This window comes from Carcharodon carcharias, chromosome 3 (genome assembly GCF_017639515.1).
Source record: "Carcharodon carcharias isolate sCarCar2 chromosome 3, sCarCar2.pri, whole genome shotgun sequence".
In the NCBI taxonomy this organism is placed as follows: Eukaryota; Metazoa; Chordata; class Chondrichthyes; order Lamniformes; family Lamnidae; genus Carcharodon; species Carcharodon carcharias.
Genome location: NC_054469.1, coordinates 91,306,374 through 91,326,548, shown reverse-complemented (window position 1 = coordinate 91,326,548; position 20,175 = coordinate 91,306,374). Strand labels below are relative to the sequence as shown.

Sequence of the window (20,175 nt, the reverse complement as noted above, 5' to 3'; positions counted from 1 at the left end):
GGATAAGTGCAACTCCCACAATACTCAAGAAGCTTGACGCTGTCCAGAACAAAGCAGCCTGCTTGATTAGCACCATATCCACAAACATTCACTCCCTCCACCACCGATGCACCGTAGCCATAGTGTGTACCATCTACAAATACACAGCAGGAATTCACCAAGGCTCCTTAGATAGCACCTTCTAAACCCATGACCACTGCCATCTAGAAGGACAAGGGCAGCAGATACATGAGAACACCACCTAGAAGCTCCCCTCCAAGTCACTCACCATTTTGACTCGGAAATATATCGCCGTTCCTTCAATATCGTTAGGTCAAAATCCTGGGATTCCCTTCCTAACAGCACTGTGGATGTACCTACACCACGTGGACTGCAGCGGTTCAAGAAGGCAGCTCATCACCACCTTCTCAAGGGCAACTAGGATTGGGCATTAAATGCTGGCCCAGCCAGTGAAGTCCACCTCCAATGAATGAATTTTAAAGAATGACTAAGGTAGCGCTACCCTTGCCATCTCCTTGACCCTTTACATTGGAAACCTAACTGAAAGTTCTCAGAATGAAGGCCTCCTTGGTCTCCTGGACTCCCATAAGGATCCTCACATCAGCTTCTGGCTCCAGAACGCCTGGCGCAAGCCTGCAAAATTTGACAATTGTAGTCACACACTATCTGCATGTTGAAGGAATGGAAGCCCTTTCTGTTGACCCAGGCACCCGGCTCCTCTTGATGCCTTGTTGGGCACATCAGTGGCTCCCTGGATGTGCAGAAACCCTGCCATTGCAGCAAAGCTTCTGGCTCACTCCACCTGGCTGGCTTTGTCAGTCTGGAAGTGAATGAAGGTACTGATCCTTTAGAGCAGAATGTCAGGTACCAGCTTAATGCAGCTTTGGGCAGCCGACTTTGGGCAGTGAGGCACCACATAGATCTCCACTGAGCCCTGGAAAGAACCTGAGATATAGAAGCTCAGGGCCACGATAACCTTAAAAGCCATAAGCTGGCCAGCTATACAGTTGGAGGTGGTCTCTGGACCAATTATCTGGCATACGGAGATGACAGTTTCCCTGGAGTTGCAGAGCCTTCTGCGGCACTGAACCGCACATTGCTTTTACTGACTGTCTGTCTGTGGAGTCTGCCTACTGGTGCCTTCTCTGGACACTTCGTTGCATTTTCTGCTGGCCCTGCATCCCTTCTGGCTCACCTCCTGACCCCGGGTCCCACTCTGAGATGCTGCCCACGGTCAACTGGCCTCCTCTCCCTTCTGCCCCTCTCCTCCTCTTCTGAGGAGGTCCCTCCAGCAGAGTAGATAATCCCCAGTTTTTAAAAGATGAATGCACAGGATTGTGCGTTGAAGCCATCTCTCGGCAGGGAGCCTCTGAAAATGCAGACAAGTCAATGAGTTCTCCAGAACACCAAAAAAATGACAGACACTATCTGTGAACAACTCCAACCAACTCAATTCAAAACTCCTACCTATTCACCTTGCCTAGATTCTGTTCACCTTTTATCCCACTCTGGATATAGAAATCATGAAAAATGTGAAGGCCGCTTGATCGAGTGCTCCGTGCTGTTTAATTGGCCTTAATTGACCCTTTGATTTTTGGCGGCACACTTCTGATTTCCACACGCGCCCGCCCGCCGATGTCATTGCGCTCCATTTCACGAAGGATTGGGACTGTTGCACGCTCACTTCGCAATCGTAAAATTCAGGCCCAGGTCTCATTTGAATGCAGTCAGCAAGATGTGGTTGCCAAATGGGTGCCCTGCTGCAGTTCAGTTGTGGGAGGGTGGGTATACTGACCAGTCCCATTGAGCTGGTAGGTGGGGTCTGGTGGGTGTTGAGGGGAAACCAGTTCCAAAAGAGGTTAAACACAGGCCATCAGTGGGTCACAGTATTTTGGTGGAGTTAGACGCAGCACTTGTGCTCCTCACAGCTATACAAAAGCTTCCCTATAAAGTTCTGGGCCTTTTCTTAGGTGTTCAACAGCATTCTGTTTGATCCACAATTGTTCAACCCACAGCATTGGTACAATGGATGGAGCATACATAACACAGGCTCTGGAAATTTATATCTGAAAATTGCAAACAGGTTCCTACAACCAGTGTTGGGCCTTAATTAGCATATTTAAATAGCTTCCTGTACTCAACCCAATGCAAACAATGGGTGACAAAAATACCAAAATTTTCCATCCCCAATAGTGAGGTTGCTTAGATAAAGGCAAAATACTGCGGATGCTGGAAAACTGAAACAAAAACAAAAAATGCTGGAAAAACTCAGCAGGTCTGACAGCATTCATGGAGAGAAAGACAAAGTTAATGTTTTGAGTGTGTATGGCTCTTCTTCATAGCTAAGGGAAGTAGAAATGTGGTGAAATATATATTGTTAAGCTGGATAGAAAGCCAGCGATAGTTGGAGGCAAAGGAGAGATTGCAAAAGATGTCATAAACAAAAGGACAAAGGGCTGTTAATAGTGGTGGTGCTGCTAAAGGAGGTACTAATGGTGACATTAAGAGTGGAAAGCAGAATGTGATAATGGCAGGACCAGGGTAAGCACTCTGGAAAGTGACAGATGGTGGGGGTGGGGTGGGGGGAGGGGATGGTGGTGGGAAAAAAAGATTGAAGAGGCTAAAAGCTGGGGATAAAATAATGAATAATAATGAGAATAAATTTTTAAAAAATAATAATGTGAAAATAAGTGGGATGAATGAATAAATAAATAAATAATAAAAAATAAAAATGAATGTAGAAAAAATGAAGGGGATCAAAATAGGTGGGGATGGAGGAGACACTTCATGGTCTGAAGTTGTTGAACTCAATTTTAAGTCCAGAAGGCTGTAAAGTGCCTAAATTGGAAGATGTGATGTTGCTTACTTTGATAAGCCAAAAAAATTTACCAAAAGATGCAAATTTTAAACCAAATCTTGATTCAACATAACATGTGACCAATATATAATTCTGTTCCTGCTGGTAGTGTCTCCCTGGACAAAAAGGACTCTCAGTTCAATTGCAGAAGTATCCCAACCTCTCCCAGCCCTGAAGTACTCTCTACCAAGTTATGAACTAAAATTGTGCACCAATTTGGAAGTTATATCAGAAAATATGTTACTTGGTATTCCAACATAACGTGAGGTTTGTAAAATAAAATCAAGTTTACCTGCACTCGAGTGACATGGAGATACATAATACAAGCAACCAGGAAACAAATGCAGAATACCAGGAGGACAAGGACCACGGTGCTCCTAACAGAGAAACAGGAAAGGTAACATGGACTTATTATGAACAAACAGCGACTTTTGTAGATTTGAAAGAAATGCAGTTATATTAAAGAAGTATAGAGAATACTACTTACTGTGGTATTATGAGAAGGTACAGAAGGCCAAATAAGGCAGCAAGTATCAATGAGAGGATGACTGCACTGGTAAAATATTCATCATGAAGTTGATGATACTGTGGGTGGAAGAGTGAAAGAAAATTTTACTGTAAACTAGGAATAAATGACTGCATCCATCATGGGGGATTCAGGGATTAGACAGATGAAACTTTAACAACATGCTTATTTAGAAATGGGCTGTATTTAACAAATATAATTTCAAAATAAGGCACCATCATAATTCTCTTTCTGACATAGCTAAGAATTAACATTGATTTATCGGCCCAGATTTTGCAATCAGCAGTAAACAAATAGCGCTCATCATTCATTGTATTTTCATTTGCCCACACACCTGTGTGCTTTTATACTGTAACTTGTGGTAATGAGAAAGCTAAAACAGCAAGGGCCATCCACAGTAGATCTGGAACCTATCTGAGCAGATCATGCAAGTGTCTCATATTGAAGGCTCCTCATTGAGACACAAAATTATGCATTCGTAGTGCCCATAGTTTCGGTGCTACAAGTAGTGTTTTGATACCAAAATGGAATCTGTGCCATGTGTGCACACTTTCAGTGTAGCCTGCACTAAACATCTTAGTAAGATAAAAACAAAAAAACTGCGGATGCTGGAAATCCAAAACAAAAACAGAATTACCTGGAAAAACTCAGCAGGTCTGGCAGCATCGGCGGAGAAGAAAAAAGTTGACGTTTTGAATCCTCATGACCCTTCAACAGAACTGAGTGAATCTTAGGAAAGGGGTGAAATATAAGCTGGTTTAAGGTGGGGTGTGGGGGGGGGGGGAGGGGGGGGCGGAGAGAAGTGGGGGTTGGGGGGGTGGTGTGGTTGTAGGGACAAGCAAGCAGTGCTAGGAGCAGATAATCAAAAGATGTCACAGACAAAAGAACACAGAGGCGTTGATGGTGGTGATATTATCTAAACGAATGTGCTAATTAAGAATTAATTAACTGAGTGAATCTTAGGAAAGGGGTGAAATATAAGCTGGTTTAAGGTGGGGTGTGGGGGGGGGCGGAGAGAAGTGGGGGGTGGGGGGTGGTGTGGTTGTAGGGACAAGCAAGCAGTGATAGGAGCAGATAATCAAAAGATGTCACAGACAAAAGAACACAGAGGCGTTGATGGTGGTGATATTATCTAAACGAATGTGCTAATTAAGAATTAATTAGCACATTCGTTTAGATATTACCACCATCAACGCCTCTGTGTTCTTTTGTTCTTTTGTCTGTGACATCTTTTGATTATGTGCTCCTATCACTGCTTGCTTGTCCCTACAACCACACCACCCCCCACTCCTCCTCCCCCCCCCACCCCACCAAACCTTAAACCAGCTTATATTTCACCCCTTTCCTAAGATTCACTCGGTTCTGTTGAGGGGTCATGAGGACTCGAAACGTCAACTCTTTTCTTCTCCGCCGATGCTGCCAGACCTGCTGAGTAACATCTTAGTAAGGATGTTCGCACAGGTGTTAAGGGTATGCACTGGAACTATGTAGAGATTGCAAATCAGTTAGCATGAAACCTTGATTTGATGTTAGTTCTGCCATTTCAAACTCACTGCTCCATCTGCAGACTTCTCAAACTTGCATAGATGAATATATGTTTTGAGGAGTTGCTGACAGTTGGTGAAGTCTGCAGGGACTGCTGCAACACATGGAGAAGGCAATAGTTGTGGCTGCAAGGGTTCTCATCAGGCCACCTGCTCCCAGTCATGGGTGTTGTAGTTGCCATTTTCCCTGGGTTGTAATAAGTGAGTTTGTGAAGTCCCTGGTTCAATTGTAAGGGTATGGCATTTTTAGATGAATTCACTAACCTTGGCCACTCGTGTGGCACTACATCCATGTCCTCAGGATGGCGCTGTTTGCATTGACCTCTGTGGCTATTTGCTGCTGTCTAAATGGTTATTTAGAAGATCTCCTGCTCCCCCACCACCCTCCCGCACTGCCCTCCCACCACACCCATCACCACTACCCCCCAACCTTGTGGGAAGAACACTCCTCCCGTCCACCATCAGAGTCTTGAGTGCTGCATCAGAAAATCTGGGAGCCCACTCTCATGTTGCACCAGCTTTACTGATCTGTATGTCATACACTCTGCTTTAATGCATTCCTATTCTTTCTTCAGCCACAATGCACCTCCATTTCATATGGTGCAGGCTGGCTTTAAGTGGCATTAGCCTTGCATAAACTTGGACCCCATTGAGACGTGCAACCACTCAACACCATATCTCGCACTGGACTGCAGGCCTCCATCATTTAAATTTGTAGGCACCACAAAGTTTGTGTGTGGCATGCACTACTTTAAACAGACACGAATTAATCACACGCCGCAATTCCCATGCCCGTATTTGGAGGCTATCGAACCTCTAACCGGCAGTCTAAACCAGTAAGCGTAAGTTAGAATATTTAATCTGATGTTAAATCATGTACAGAAAACAAAATCAAGAGAGGGTAATAAAGATGCAATTAAGGAAAACAATTAAAAGATGTAGAGAAAGAAAAAACTAAAATAAAACAAAACGTTCCCTATTTTAATCTTTTAAAATCTCCAATAGTTAATATCTGAAGAAATGAGACTACACCCTTATAAATGTAAACTTTCAGTGCTGGAGAGGTTGTTTGGCACTAATTAAGACTAACATGTCATTAAAAAATTCCCTTATGCATCAATAGGCATGCCTAACTACTTTTGGTGTGTTTAGTGTGTAATTACCACATCACACCTTTGCTTGTATGCAAACGCTGAGTCTCTTGATGAGGTTCCGAGGTAGTGAAGCTAGTGGTGGAGCAGGTCAACTCAGACAGCAAATTCCTGATTTTCCTGTTTAACTAGGCATTTATGGATGTTGGAAGTTACTGTCCAAATTATTCCTTAATAATGATGAGCACAGTTAGTCTCATCATTATTTCAATTTCAAAACCTGGGCCATTACATGAAGAAGAGTGAATTATATATACAAAGTATAATTTCAAGTAGCACTATATGAAATGAACAAGACACGGCTAATGCAATATGCTGTAAAGTCAGGAAGAAGACACAAACCCCCACATAATATTAGAGAGCTGTCAGTATTCATTTCTCAAGAAAGCAAACAACATGGGCTATGCTTTCACAATATTTGTCACATCTGGATGGTGCTGGCATGTCCAGAACATGGAGGGAGCAGAGCCAATACACACTGATAATGGGTTGGGCTGGTGCGGTGTCATTGTATGCACACATTAGAATCAGTGGGCTCAAATTCCCTGCACTCATCAGTCATCAAGGAAAATATAAAACAGTCCACCTAACTGCAAATACTAACAAGCTAGTAAATTCCAGTAATGAGTCAGTCTCTACCTAAGCAAAAGGGAATCATCTCAAACTGGGAGTGCAATGTAATTTAGGGAAATTATGATCCTCTAAACTGCCACCTTTATCACCGCTACTGTTTGTGATTGAATTTCTGCCTTGTAATGTATTAACACCAGTCCTTGGCTCTCGATGGCTATAGATACTGGAGTACAAGTACTTGGACTTGTTAGTTTCTGGTATTATCATATTGTTATGTCATATAGTGTAAAAGCGTTTTGGTGTTTAGTAAAATGTTCTCTTTCTCTAAACTGACAAGACTACACATACAATTTCTCGTAAAATTTGATAGTCTGATATCATATAATCCCATAAAAGTGTGGCTTCATGTCAGGTGACAGATTGAAACAGCAGAAAGAAATGCTGACAAGAGAAGAGGCATAAAGCTGATCCGTTGTGTCATGTATCTGCATCATGAGGAAAGACTTGAGTACCTTGGGTTTTTCAGCATTGAAAAGAGATTCCTGAGAATGACATTATAGAAGCATATGATAGCTAAGAGACTGGGAAAGATAAACCTGGAACATTATTTTAAATTAAATTAAAATGGTAGGACAAGGTGACATCGGTTCAGCCTACTAAAAGATAACGTTTAGGACTGATATCAGAAAATTCCCCTTGTCACTAACAGTTGGAAGAGACCATTAGGTAAATTAGTGGATGTTGTGGATGCATTCTCATCAAATCGGCTGCTTTGTCCTGGATGGTGTCAAGCTTCTTGAATGTTGTTGGAAATGCACTCACCCAGGCAAGTGGGGAGTGTATCATCACACTCCTGACTTGTGCCTCATTGATAGTGGACAGGCTTTGGGAATCAGGAGGTGAGTTACTCATTGTCTCTGATCTGCCCTTGTAGCCACAGTATTTATATGGCTAGTCCAGTTCAGTTTCTGGTCAATGGTAACCCCCAGGATGTTGATAGCGGGGGATTCAGTGATGGTAATGCCAGTGAATGTTAAGGGGCAATGGTTAGAATCTCTCTTGTTGGAGATGATCATTGCCTGGCACTTGTGTGGCATGAATGTTACTTTCCACTTGTCAGCCCAAGCCTGGATATTGTCCAGGTTTTGCTGCATTTGGACATGGACTACTTCACTATCTGAGGAGTCATGTATGCTGCTGAACATTGTGCAATCATCAGTGAACATTCCCACTTATGCCCTTACGATGGAAGGAAGGTCATTGATGAAGCTAAAGATGGTTGGGCCGAGGACACTGCCCTGAGGAACTCTTGCAGTGATGATCTAGAACTGAGATGACTGACCTCCAACAATCACAATAATCTTCCTTTGTGCAAGGTATGACTCCAATCAGTGGAGAGTTTTCCCCCTGATTCCCATTGACTCTAGTTTTGCTTGGGCTCCTTGATGCCACACTTGGTCAAATGCTGCCTTGATTTCAAGGGCAGTCACTCTCACCCCACCTCTAGAGTTCAGCTCTTTTATCCATGTTTGAAGCAAGGCTGTAATGAGGTCAGAAGCCACGTGGCCCTGGCAGAACCCAAATTGAGCATCAGTGAGCAGGTTATTGGTGTGCTCTATCTATGCTGAGAGTTTACTTCACACACTTTGGAGGCTCAGAGGTTGGATCTGCATTTTGGTACTCTGATTTGCCACTTATGCTGTGTTACTTTGGAACTACAGTGAGGATCAAGATGATCAGTAGCAGTACCACCAGCAAGAACAGCACCAGCAGCAGCAGGAGCAGTGCCAGTAACAGCCTGTTACTCAAAGACCCACATTTCCACAGGAAAGGAGGCATCAGCAGAGAGATGCAGCTCGCAGGAGACCATAACAAGCACGCAGAGGCCACTAGCAGAGGATAAGCTTTCTTGAAATGTCAGTACACCTGTGTCTCAGAAAGCTCCTGGTGTCATGTCAGATGGTAGCAGATATTTGCAGCCTACTGAAACAAGACCCACTGCCAATAGAACCTGGTGACCAAGCTTTACCGTTAAAGTCACTGCTACTCTCCCCATTTTTGCTTTTGCATCCTTCCAGGGCTCCGCTGCAGACCTAATCTTGTTGTTAAAGAACTTTAGCTAAGAGCGACCATAATATGATAGAATTTTACATTGAGCAGAATCGTTCCAGAATTGCATGAAGTGCAGTAGGGGGTGTGAAAAATGATGTTTTATTGGCCCCTTCCTGCCTCATAAATTATGCAGTCATGGGAAACATGCCATCTCACTGGTGGGCAGCCTCCAGTTTGCCACTACCTTGTCACTTCCTCACGCCGGGCACCATATTTAAACAGCAGCCATGCTCACAGTTCTCAATGATTGCAGCCCAGGACTGCTCCAGTGAAGACATGACCCCAAAAGCCAAGAGTACTGCAGACCTCCCCAATCAGTAACGCATCTCTGGAATGCCTTTTTGATGTCATGGAGGTCCATCGTGATGTCCTCTACTCCCACTCTGGCCACGGGAGGCTTTCGGTTTCACCACTCTGGCTTGTGATGGGGTGGCAGAGGTGGTCAGTGCCAATGCTGCACACAAGTCGGCCATACAGTGCAGAAAAAGGATAAATGATCTCATACTTGCCGCCAGCATAAGTTAACCATCTCATTAATTTCAAATCATAAACTCACAAGCCCTTCACCCATTCACTGGCATCTCACTCACTGCCAGCTCAAGGGACATCACCATGCTCTCTTTCACACACACCCTTGTATCTCCATCTGGCTTCATCTCCTCATCCTGTTCATGGCTCCACTCAGCAAACACGCAAGCCTGGCATCTTTCTCATTTGACCTGGCATGTGCCGTGCTCACACTCTCTCCATCTGTACTTATGCAGGACAGGATTGTGCACAATCAACAGGAGGGGCCCCAGTCCAGCAAAGGAGTGTCAGATATCAAGGTCCTCACTGCTTTCGAGAGTCACACATTGGAGCTAGCCGGAGAGGACGTGAACCGTTTCTGCGGCAACGGTGAGGTCGGTGGCAAGCATCCATGTGAGGATCCTGCGTCACATCATCTCTCTCTCAATGCTACTCTGAGTCCAATATTCTGTGTGTAACACAGCTACCAAGCACTAATAATCTCCACTTTATCTCCAAAGCACATCTGATAGGTCTTCAGGCAACCTTGACCCTGACTCCAACGCCGAGAGCATCTCGGATGAGGAGCCTGAGGGCAGCGCATGCCCACACCCTCCAGCACAACGACGTACACCTTGGTGTGACCTAGATGTAGTGTAGGCTCGGGATCAAAATTTGGTGAGCCCACCAACACAATATGTTCCACAGCAGGTGGAAACAGGGACATCCAAGGTCACCAGCACTAGGGGGTCTGTTAGGGGTAAGGAATCTGCTGAGTCCTAGTCAGATGATGAGCCTCTGGACTTGGTCCTCAATCAGTTGTTGGAGCTGCAAAGGCAATCATGGGAACATCAGGAAGAGATGTCTGGTGCACTTAGAATGCAAGGCACGATGGATGGGTCCGTCCACTTTAAGTCTGAGGTGATAGCGCCAGCATGCCAATGCACCGAGGTCAACACTGGCAGAATGGCAACTGCCATGGAGAACTTGGTCCAGGACATCGCTCCTGCACTGCTGCGCAGGTTCAACTCCATCAATAATGCCATAGTTGGCCTCCAGCAGTGTCAATGCAAGAGGGGCAGCTCGGTCTTGCACCAACTTTGCCTTCTCCTCAAGAAGTCAGCCAGGGGCTGTTGGGCACCCACCGAAGCCATCCACCCATCTGACTCTGGGAAATTCCAGCCGATCCAAATCCCCTCTTCCTATGATCTCATCAGCTCCAGCTCCACAGAACGAGGAGAGTGCACCTGGCCCACAGCAGGACACCCAAAGAAGGCTGGGCCCTCCAGGTCTCAGCCCTCCAGAGGACACCCACCAAGGTCATCACAGACCGGGCGCCGCAGTCAGCAGGCTGCCTCCACCTCTGCTGTGGATTTCAGGGGTGTACCAAGACCTAGCATCAGGGTTAGGAAGGTTAAGAAGATATAGTTGCACAACATGGGCATGGGTATTAATCACAAGCACATAATGTTCACTATTGTAAATAAACTCCCAAGAATGTCTCCCTGTCAATGGCTCCTTGTTATGATGAGCAATTTTCATGTCACTCAGATGTGAACCCTTTCTGCACAAGATAAGGGCAGGTGTCTTGGTCCAGTGTGTAACCTTCGGAGCAAAGTGTTGGTCTGGTTTAACACTCATTGGACACATTAGTGATGCCTGCACCTTGATGGTTCTTGTTATTGCCACTAGAATGTTGTGGACAGGTGTCACCAAGTTCTGTCATTCTCTCTGTGTGCTCTCAGCACCTTTGAAGTGGGGCTGGTCCCCATCTCTTCAGCATCTGGGTCCGGTGACAGTTTGGTCCTGAAGGAGACAGATGCCGAAGGCTGACGAAGGGACAGATGCATTTAGGTTTCACGGCTGCATCTCTATGATATGACCCTGACCACAGAGCGTAAGCGAGTTGTCCTCAGCCAGGCAGGAGTCAGACATTCGCAGAGACAATGTGAAGATCTATGGAGTGTCCTCACTGCATATCATCATCACCCTCCTGGAATCAAGTGACTATTAGGGCCTCTGCTGCATCTCCATGACATGAACCTGAGCACTGCGGGCATGCGCACTGCCATCAGCCAGACAGGAGTCAAATGTGCAAGGTGAGAATGTCAGGACTGTCCTCAATGTATCTTGTCATCTTCCTTCATGAATCTTGCGGCCATGAGGAACTCATGAGTGTCCCTGCCTCATCTGGCCATTGCGATGGATTCATTGCTGGCATCCTCGCCTTCGAGGGCCTCATTACCCTCATCTCCTTCAACATCCTCCTCATTGGAGGAGACAAGCAGCTCTTCCATCTCTTCCTTATCCTGGTCCTCCACCTGCATTGCAGCGCCAGGTTGTGGGGTGCACAGCAAGCTACAATGATGCGTGACACCTCTGGGGACTGTATTGCAGTGCTCCACCAGACCTGTCGAGGCGCCAGAAACTCATTTTCAAGTTGCCAATCGTTTGCCCCACCAAGGACCAGGTTGTGACATGAGCCTTGTTATACCGCCTCTCTGCTGCAGTCTGAGGCTGCTGCATGGACATCATCAGCCAGGTCCTCTGTGGGTAGCCCTTGTCCCTGAGGAGCCAACCCTGCAGCTTTTGGAAGATGTCAGGGATCTGAGACCTGTTGAGGATGTAGGAGTCATGGATGCTCCCTGGGAAGCATGTGTAGACCTGCAGGAAGCATGTGTGGTGGTCACACACCAGCTGAACAGTCAGTGAGTGGAAGCCCTTGCGATTAATGTACTGGACTGCTTGTTGCCATCTAAGATCTAAGCGCCCCGTGAGTGCAGTCAATGTCACCCTGCACCTGTGGAAAACCTGAGGTCACCGCAAATCCCTGTGCTCTTGCTTCCTGGCTTGGCTGCTCCCGGCCGAAATGCACAAAATTCTGTGCCTTCTCAAAGATGGCATCCGTGATCTCCTGGATACACATATGTGGAAGCATGCGTGATCCCAAACAGGGCACCTGTGGAGCACTGGAAGGAGCCACTGGTGTAAAAATTGAACGCCGCAGTCACTTTCACGGCCACTGGCAGTGGATGCCCTCCATGTCTTCGGGACACCACATCCTGCAGCAGGGGTGTATGTGACTGACCAGTTCCCTAGACATGTGCAGTTTTCAGCGATACTGGTTCTCAGTCACCTGCAGGAATGACAAGTGCCATCTATAGACCCTGGGTCTAGCAAGGCATCTATGAGCGACGGCTCGCTGTGGGTCTTCAGCTATGTGCACAGGAGGCCCTGCCGCACCTTCATCTTGAGGGCGGTGCTCCTTCCATTGGCGAGCCAGGCGCCTCCGTCGGAATCTTCTCCTTCTCTGTTCCCTGTAAGCCATGAGGCATACCACTAAATCACCTGGCTCCGTGATCCTGATGTTCTCCTTCTGCAGGATCAAAGAGAGATGCCTAGGTTAGCATATGTGTCCTAAGTACCTCTCCTGGTAAGTCTCTGGCTCCGGCTGCATCTCAAGGCCCCTTCACACATGCTGGACAGTGCTGGCCACCACTTGGAAGACTGATCAAAAACCCAACCAGCTCTGCCCCACTCCTCCTGACCAATTGGCGGCAGCTTCGCCCACTGGACTGCATGCTGTGCTCTCAGCTCAGGCACTGGCATTCTCCTAACCCACACTGCAAGGCTGCACTGTTAGCTTGAACCATGATGGATACTGGGCCAAACCTGAATAAAGACATTGCAATGGGCTGTGAACGTCTTCATCAGTGACTGCGTCATGGCCACCTTCCACAAGGGGATTCTATAACTTGCCCAGTCGGCCAATTGTTCTGATGTCTCCTAAAACGCATATTTATTTGCATTCTGCGTCTGAGGTGTGAAAAGGCCTCGGGTATTTGGTGGCACATTCATGCTTTCGCTTTGCTTGAGTGGGCAGAAATGCTTCAGAGGCCCGATTCCAAGCATGTCAATGGAGCTGCTGTTGAATGGTCTCAGCTATGGAAGAATGCTCACTATTGACAAGCTTTTCCAAGTGCGTGGCCGCTTTCCACACCCTCTCATCACCCCTTCCCCAACCACACTTCCCCCCACACCCATGTGCTTGTGAAGATTGATAAGCCCCTGGGACCTGATACTCTATATCGAGAGTGTTGAAAGAGGTAGCGATGGAGATAATGGATACATTGGTGATCATCTTCCAAAACTCTATAGATTCTGGAATGGTTCCTGCAGAATGGAAGGTATCAAATGTCACTCCACTATTTAAGAAGGGAAGGAGAGAGTAAATGGGGAACTACAGACCTGTTAGTGTTACGGAAAATGCTAGAATCTGTAATGGTGGACATATAGATAATAATGATCTCATTGGGCATAGTGAACATGGATTTATGAATGGGAAATCATGTTTGATGAACTCGTTGGAGTCTTTGGAGGATATTACTAACAGAATTGATAAAAGGGAGTCGGTGGGCGTAAGTTTTTTAATTCATTTATGGTATGTGGGCGTTGCTGGCTAGGCCAGTATTTTTGCCCATCCATAACTGCCCTTGAGAACTCAAGGGCATCTCAAACTGCTGCAGTCCATCTGGTGTAGGTACACCCACAATGCTGTTAGGGAGGGAGTTCCAGGATTTTGACCCAGGGACAGTGAAGGAACAGCAATATATTTCCAAGTCAGGATGGTGAGTGGCTTGGAGGGGAACCTCTAGGTGGTGGTGTTTTGATGTATCTGTGTAGTGTACCTGGATTTTCAGAAGGCATTCAATAAAGTACCCCACAGGGAGTAGCAAAATTAAAGCATATGGGATAGGAGGTAATATACTGGCATGGATTAAGGATTGGTTAACAGGCAGAAAACAGAGTAGGAATAAATAGGCCATTCTCACATTGGCAGACAATGACTAGTGGAGTACTGCAAGGATCAGTACTTGGGCCCCAGCTGTTCATAATATATATATCAATGATTTGGAAGTAGGGTCCAAATGTAATGTTTCACAGATTGCAGATAACACAAAGCTTGGTGGAAGTGTGTGTTGTGAAGACTATGCAAAATGGCTTCAAGGGGATTTGGACAACTTATTGAGTGGGCAAGAACATGGCAGATGGAATATAATGTGGGAAAATGAGAGGTCATCCACTTTGGTAGGAGGAACAAATGTGCAGAGTATTTCTTAAATGGTGAGAGATTAGAAAGGGTTTCCCTGTCAATAAGTTACTGAAAGCTAAGATGCAGGTGCAGCAAGTAATTAGGAAGGCTAATGGTATATTTGCCTTTATTGTAAGGGGATTTGAGTACAGGAGTAGTGAAATCTTGCTTCAATTATATAGAAACTTGGTTAGACTGCCCCTGGAGTACCGTGTGCAGTTTTGGTCCCCTTACCTTAGGAAGGATATTATTGCCGTAAAGGGAGTACAGCGAAGGCGCACCAGACTTGTTCCCAGGATGGTGCGTCTGTCCAGGAAGAGAGATTGGGGAAATTGGGCCAGTATTCTCCAGAGTTTCAAAGAATGAGAGGTGATCTCATTGAAACCTACAAAATACTTAAAAGGAATATACAGGGTAGAAGCAGGTAAGATGTTTCCCCTGGTTGGGTAGTCTTGAACCAGGAGACACAATTTCAAAATAAGGAGGAAGCCACCTGGGACCGAGATGAGGAGAAATTATTTTACTCAGCGGGTTGTGAATCTTTGGAATTCTTTACCCCAGAGGGCTGTGGAAGCTCAGTCATTGAGTATGGTTAAAACAGAGACTGACAGATTTCTAAATACCAATGACATAAAGGGATATGGGGCTAATTTGGGGAAAAGGCATTGAAGGGCTTGATCAGCTATGATCATATTGAATGGCAGAGCAAGGTCGATGGGCTCAATGGCCTACTCCTGCTCCTAAGTTCCTATCCAGGATCTCCTAGTTGCCAGTACATGAGTAAGATGGGTGACTAATTGATTATTTGCCAGGACTAGCAATTATATCAACTTTGTGACCAATGAAGCCAGTCTGAATGAACGGTGATCAGCTTTGCAGTTCTGGCAGCTTTCCCACAGGTGCAGGGCATCATTGACTGCACACACATGGCAATTAAAACACCTTTGGATCAACCAGGAATACTCATCAACTGCGGCTTGGCCTAAATAGCCAAGTGGTTATGGTACTGGGCTTGTAACCCCAAGATCAAGAGTTCAAATCTCACAATGGCAAACTATGAAACAATGTAACTTCATCTGAATAGAAACAGATGGAAACGTGTTTGTACTCGAAAGAGTTACTCATCAACTGCAAGGGCTTCCACTCCATCAATATGTAGCTGAAGCACAACCACAAAAAAAATCTTTACATAAGATACCCAGGCATCTGCCATGTTGCTTTCAGTTGGACTTTACCCTCTCCAGTTTCCACACATTTTGAAGCATACTTATCAGCTGGCTTCTTGGCGACAAGGGTCACACAATTAAAATGTGGCTGATGAGACATCTCAAAAACCCAAGGGATGAGGCACAGGAACTCTATGATGAATGCCATTTGACCATCAAAGTGTCACTGAATAAGGCATTGGCATGCTAAAGATGCATTTCGGGTGCCTGAACAGATCTGGCAAGTGTACCAGCCAGGGTCTCCAGGATTGTTATTGTGCGCTGTACTTAGAAGCGAGAGTTGGACCCACAGGAAGAGCAAGGCACAGAACCCCTTTGGACAATTCCAATGAGGAAGAGGAAGATGAGTAAAGGGGAGGAGAGGGCGGGGGAGGCAGAAAGTTATGGCACAATGTACCACCAGTGGCACACAATGTGCAGGCTGCATTGGGCGCTCTCATTATTGAGAGGTACATTTAGGATCCACCAGTTCACATTTGTTCCCCTACCCCACCCTATATCAATTGCCACCAACACAAAGCAGACCTTAAAAAAAAATAAGCCTCTCATTCACAATCCTCAATTCTTAGCATCAATTCATGTCTTCCCATTCTTCATCACACAACATAAGAACACAGGAGCAGGAGTAGGCCATTCAGCCCCTTAAGCTGCTCCATTATTCAACTAGACCATAGCTGACTATCTACCTTAATGCCATTTTCCCGCATTCTCCTTATATCCCCTGATGTCATTAGTATCTAGAAATCTATAGTCTGTTTTGAGCATTCTCAATGAGTGAGTCTCCACAGCCCTCTGAGGTGGAGAATTCCAAAGATTCACTACTCTTTGAAATTCCTCCTCATCTCAGTACTAAATGGCTTTCCTATTATTCTGAGACTATGTCCCCTGGTTCTAGATGCACACCCCACCTCCCCCACCATGGGAATCATGCTTTTTGCATCTATCTTGTCTAGCCTCTTAAGAATTTTGTAAGTTTCAATGAGCTCACTTCTCAGTCTTCTAAACTGTACAGAATATAGGCCCAGCCTCCTCAATCTCTCTTCATTGAATTGTCCCACCATCCCAGGAATTAGTCTCCTGCATTCCTTCTCTGGTCAGTATATCCTTCCTTAGGTAAAGGTATTAAGACTGTACACAATACTCCAGGTGTGGTCTAACCAAGGCTCTGTACAATTACAGCAAGATATTTGTACTCCTGTATACAAATCCTCTCGTGATAAAGCCCAACGTATTATTTTCCTTCCCAAGTGCTTGTTGCACCTGCGTGTTAACTTTCACTGGCTTATGAACAAGGACACCTAGATCCCTTTGGACATCAACACTTCCCAACCTGCCACCATTTAAGAAATACTCTGCACCTTCATTCCTCCTACCAAAGTGAATAACCTCACACTTATCCATGTTATATTTCATCTGCCATGTTCTTACCCACTCACGAAGCCTTCCAAATCCCCTAAAGCCTCTTTCCATCATTCTCATAACATAGTTGCACCTAGTTTTGTGCCATCTGCAAACTTGGAAATATTACCTTTGGTCCCACATCCACAACTGAAAAAGTCACTTGCCAGCCAGTAACCAAGAATGGAAAAGATGGGAAATTGGTTCAAGAGAATAATATTGATGTGTTTCAAATAAAAAAGCAGAAATGTAAAATTTTAACAATGTCTAAGAGAGCCATGTGCATGTCCTCTTGCAAATACAAATCTTTATGCATCCTTTGCTTAGCGCTTATCCATATGCAACCCCTGTGGCACCAGAAGAGACAGAGGCTAGCTGCTCAGATCCCAGCCCTGGCTTCTGAGATGCTTTTGGCAAATGTCCTCTGTGCATTAGAATCCGCGTGGGCCTGGCTAAAGAATGCCTTACCTGCACCTGTTCAGGGACAGGCTCAGCCATTCAGGAGACCAGGCAGCATGCTGGGTGCTTACTGGAGGTGGGGAGACAGGGTGTGGGGAAATAGATGAATGGGTGAGATGTGGAAGTTCTTTCAATGAAGACCCCACTTCCATGTCCACTTTCACCATTATCCCTCTTGAGCTTAGCCATAATTTCCTGCTAGCAGTACATTGGAGAAGGCTTTGCTGCAGATCATTGGAGCAATTAAAGACCAAGATTTGGGTATCATTAATCCTATTTAAGGTGGCAGTCATAGTGTATGAGTCAACGGAGAAGGTCTAAATGCAATTGTGTGATTGCTGCATTTGATTCTCCATGGGAGATGACATCATCACAAAGCCTGTGATACTATGTCACTCATGCTTGAGCTGGACTCCTCCGATCTCTCTGCAAGCCTGCCCAGTGTGGTTGGAATGCTTGCCAGTAGCTCGCACACTCTTTACTGCTGCTCCAGAGTTACCCTTTTGACTGATTGACCTGAGCAGAACTTGGAGAGGATTGTGCCCTCAAATAGGGACTCTCTGTCCCTGATTCCACCATCTGCTCTGGCTCACTTGTGAATTGTGAGTTACCAGGTGAAAACCCAACTACCTGCCTACATTCAAAAACAGAATTACCTGGAAAAACTCAGCAGGTCTGGCAGCATCGGCGGAGAAGAAAAGAGTTGACGTTTCGAGTCCTCATGACCCTTCGACAGAACTTGAGTTCGAGTCCAAGAAAGAGTTGAAATATAAGCTGGTTTAAGGTGTTTGGGGGGGGGGGGGGGGGGGGGGGGGGGGGTGGAGAGAGAGAGAGAGAAGTGGAGGGGGGTGGTGTGGTTGTAGGCAAAAGCAGTGATAGAAGCAGATCATCAGAAGATGTCACAAACAACAGGACAAAAGAACACATAGGTGTTAAAGTTGGTGATATTATCTAAACGAATGTGCTAATTAAGAATGGATGGTAGGGCACTCAAGGTATTGACTGCCTTATCTCTACCTGCCTACATTCATCCAATGAATTGTAAAGTGCACCACTGCATGATCTTCAGAGGGAGTGAGCTCCTCTGAGGAATTGCTATTGTCATGGACAACCTGATCCTGGATGCATGGTGGTCTTGTGGGGATTAGTAGCAATGTGAAGGTAAGAATGTTTGAAGTTTTCATTATGCACGTCATCATATTTCAGTGGCTTCTGACATTAGGTCAACATGACTGAGTGTTGTGGGGTTAGCTGAGATTTAATTCTATCAGCGGGTAGCTGGCAAGACCCCATCTCCCCCTCTCTGATGGCCAAGTACATCAAGCTTCCACTATCTCCAACGCCTTCTCCTCTGCAGATGTTAATTGATAATGTGAAGGGTTTCTACAAGTATATTAAGAGTAAAAGGATAGTAAGGGATACAATTAGTCCCCTTGAAGATCAGAGTGGTCGTCTATGTGTGGAGCCTCACAAGATGGGGGAGATCTTAAACAGTTTTTTTGCATCAGTATTTACTCAGGAAACTGGCATAGTGTATAAGGAAGGAAGGGAAACAAGCAGTAGTGCCATGGAACATATAGAGATTAAAGAGGAGGAGGTGCTTGCTGCTTTACAGTGAATAAAGGTAGATAAATCCCCCAGGCCTGATATGATATTCCCTCAGACCTTGAGGGAGACTAGTGTAGAAATTGCAGGGGCCCTGGCAGAAATATTTAAAATGTCCTTAGCCACGGGTGAGGTGCCGGAGGATTGGATGGTAGCTCATGTTGTTCCATTGTTTAAAAGAGGCTCCAAAAGTAAACCAGGTAATTACAGGCCAGTGAGCCTGACGTCAGTCATAGGTAAATTATTGGAAGGTGTTCTGAGAGATCGGATATACAATTATTTGGACAGCCAAGGGCTGTTTAAGGATAGTCAGCATGGCTTTGTGCATGGTAGGTCATGTTTAACGAACCTTGTAGAGTTTTCCGAGGAGGTTACCAAGAAAGTAGATGAAGGAAAGGCTGTGGATGTTGTCTACATGGACTTTAGTAAGGCCTTTGACAAGGTCCCACATGGGAGGTTAGTTCAGAAGGTTCAGACACTTGGTATCCATGGAGAGGTTGTAAACTGGATTCGAAATTGGCTGTGTGGGAGAAGACAGAGAGTGGTAGTGGATGATTGCTTCTCAGACTGGAGGCCTGTGACTAGTGGTGTGCCTCAGGGATCTGTGCTGGGACCATTGTTGTTTGTTGTCTATATCAATGATCTAGATGATAATGTGGTAAATTGGATCAGCAAGTTTGCTGATGACACTAAGATTGGAGGCATTGTGGACAGCGAGGAAGGCTTTCAAAGCTTGCAGAGGGATCTGGACCAACTGGAAAAATGGGCAAGAAAATGGCAGATGGAATTTAAAGCAGAAAAGTGTGAGGTGTTACATTTTGGAAGGTCAAACCAAGGTAGGACATACACAATAAATGGTAGGGCACTGAGGAATGCGGAGGAACAAAGGGATCTGGGAGTTCAGATACATAATTCTGTGAAAATGGCATCACAGGTAGACAGGGTTGTAAAGAAAGCTTTTGGCATACTGGCCTTCATAAATCAAAGTATTGAGTATAGGAGCTGGGATATTATGGTGAGGTTGTATAAGACATTGGTGAGGCCAACTTTGGAGTATTGTGTGCAGTTCTGGTCGCCTAACTACAGGAAGGATATCAGTAAGATTGAAAGAGTGCAGAGATTTAC

General features: G+C 45.5%; 1 protein-coding gene across 1 annotated transcript in view; it reads right to left on the bottom strand.

The window, feature by feature from the left end:
- Positions 1 to 20,175, bottom strand: part of LOC121275628 (adenylate cyclase type 1-like) — a 440,566-nt gene that overhangs the window by 120,833 nt on the left and 299,558 nt on the right. Inside the window, exons 10-11 of the mRNA XM_041183119.1 lie at positions 3,345 to 3,442; positions 3,150 to 3,234 (exon numbers count right to left, since the gene is read on the bottom strand). Coding sequence (XP_041039053.1) covers positions 3,150 to 3,234; positions 3,345 to 3,442 — 183 coding nt within the window. The remainder of the gene's footprint in view (positions 1 to 3,149; positions 3,235 to 3,344; positions 3,443 to 20,175) is intronic.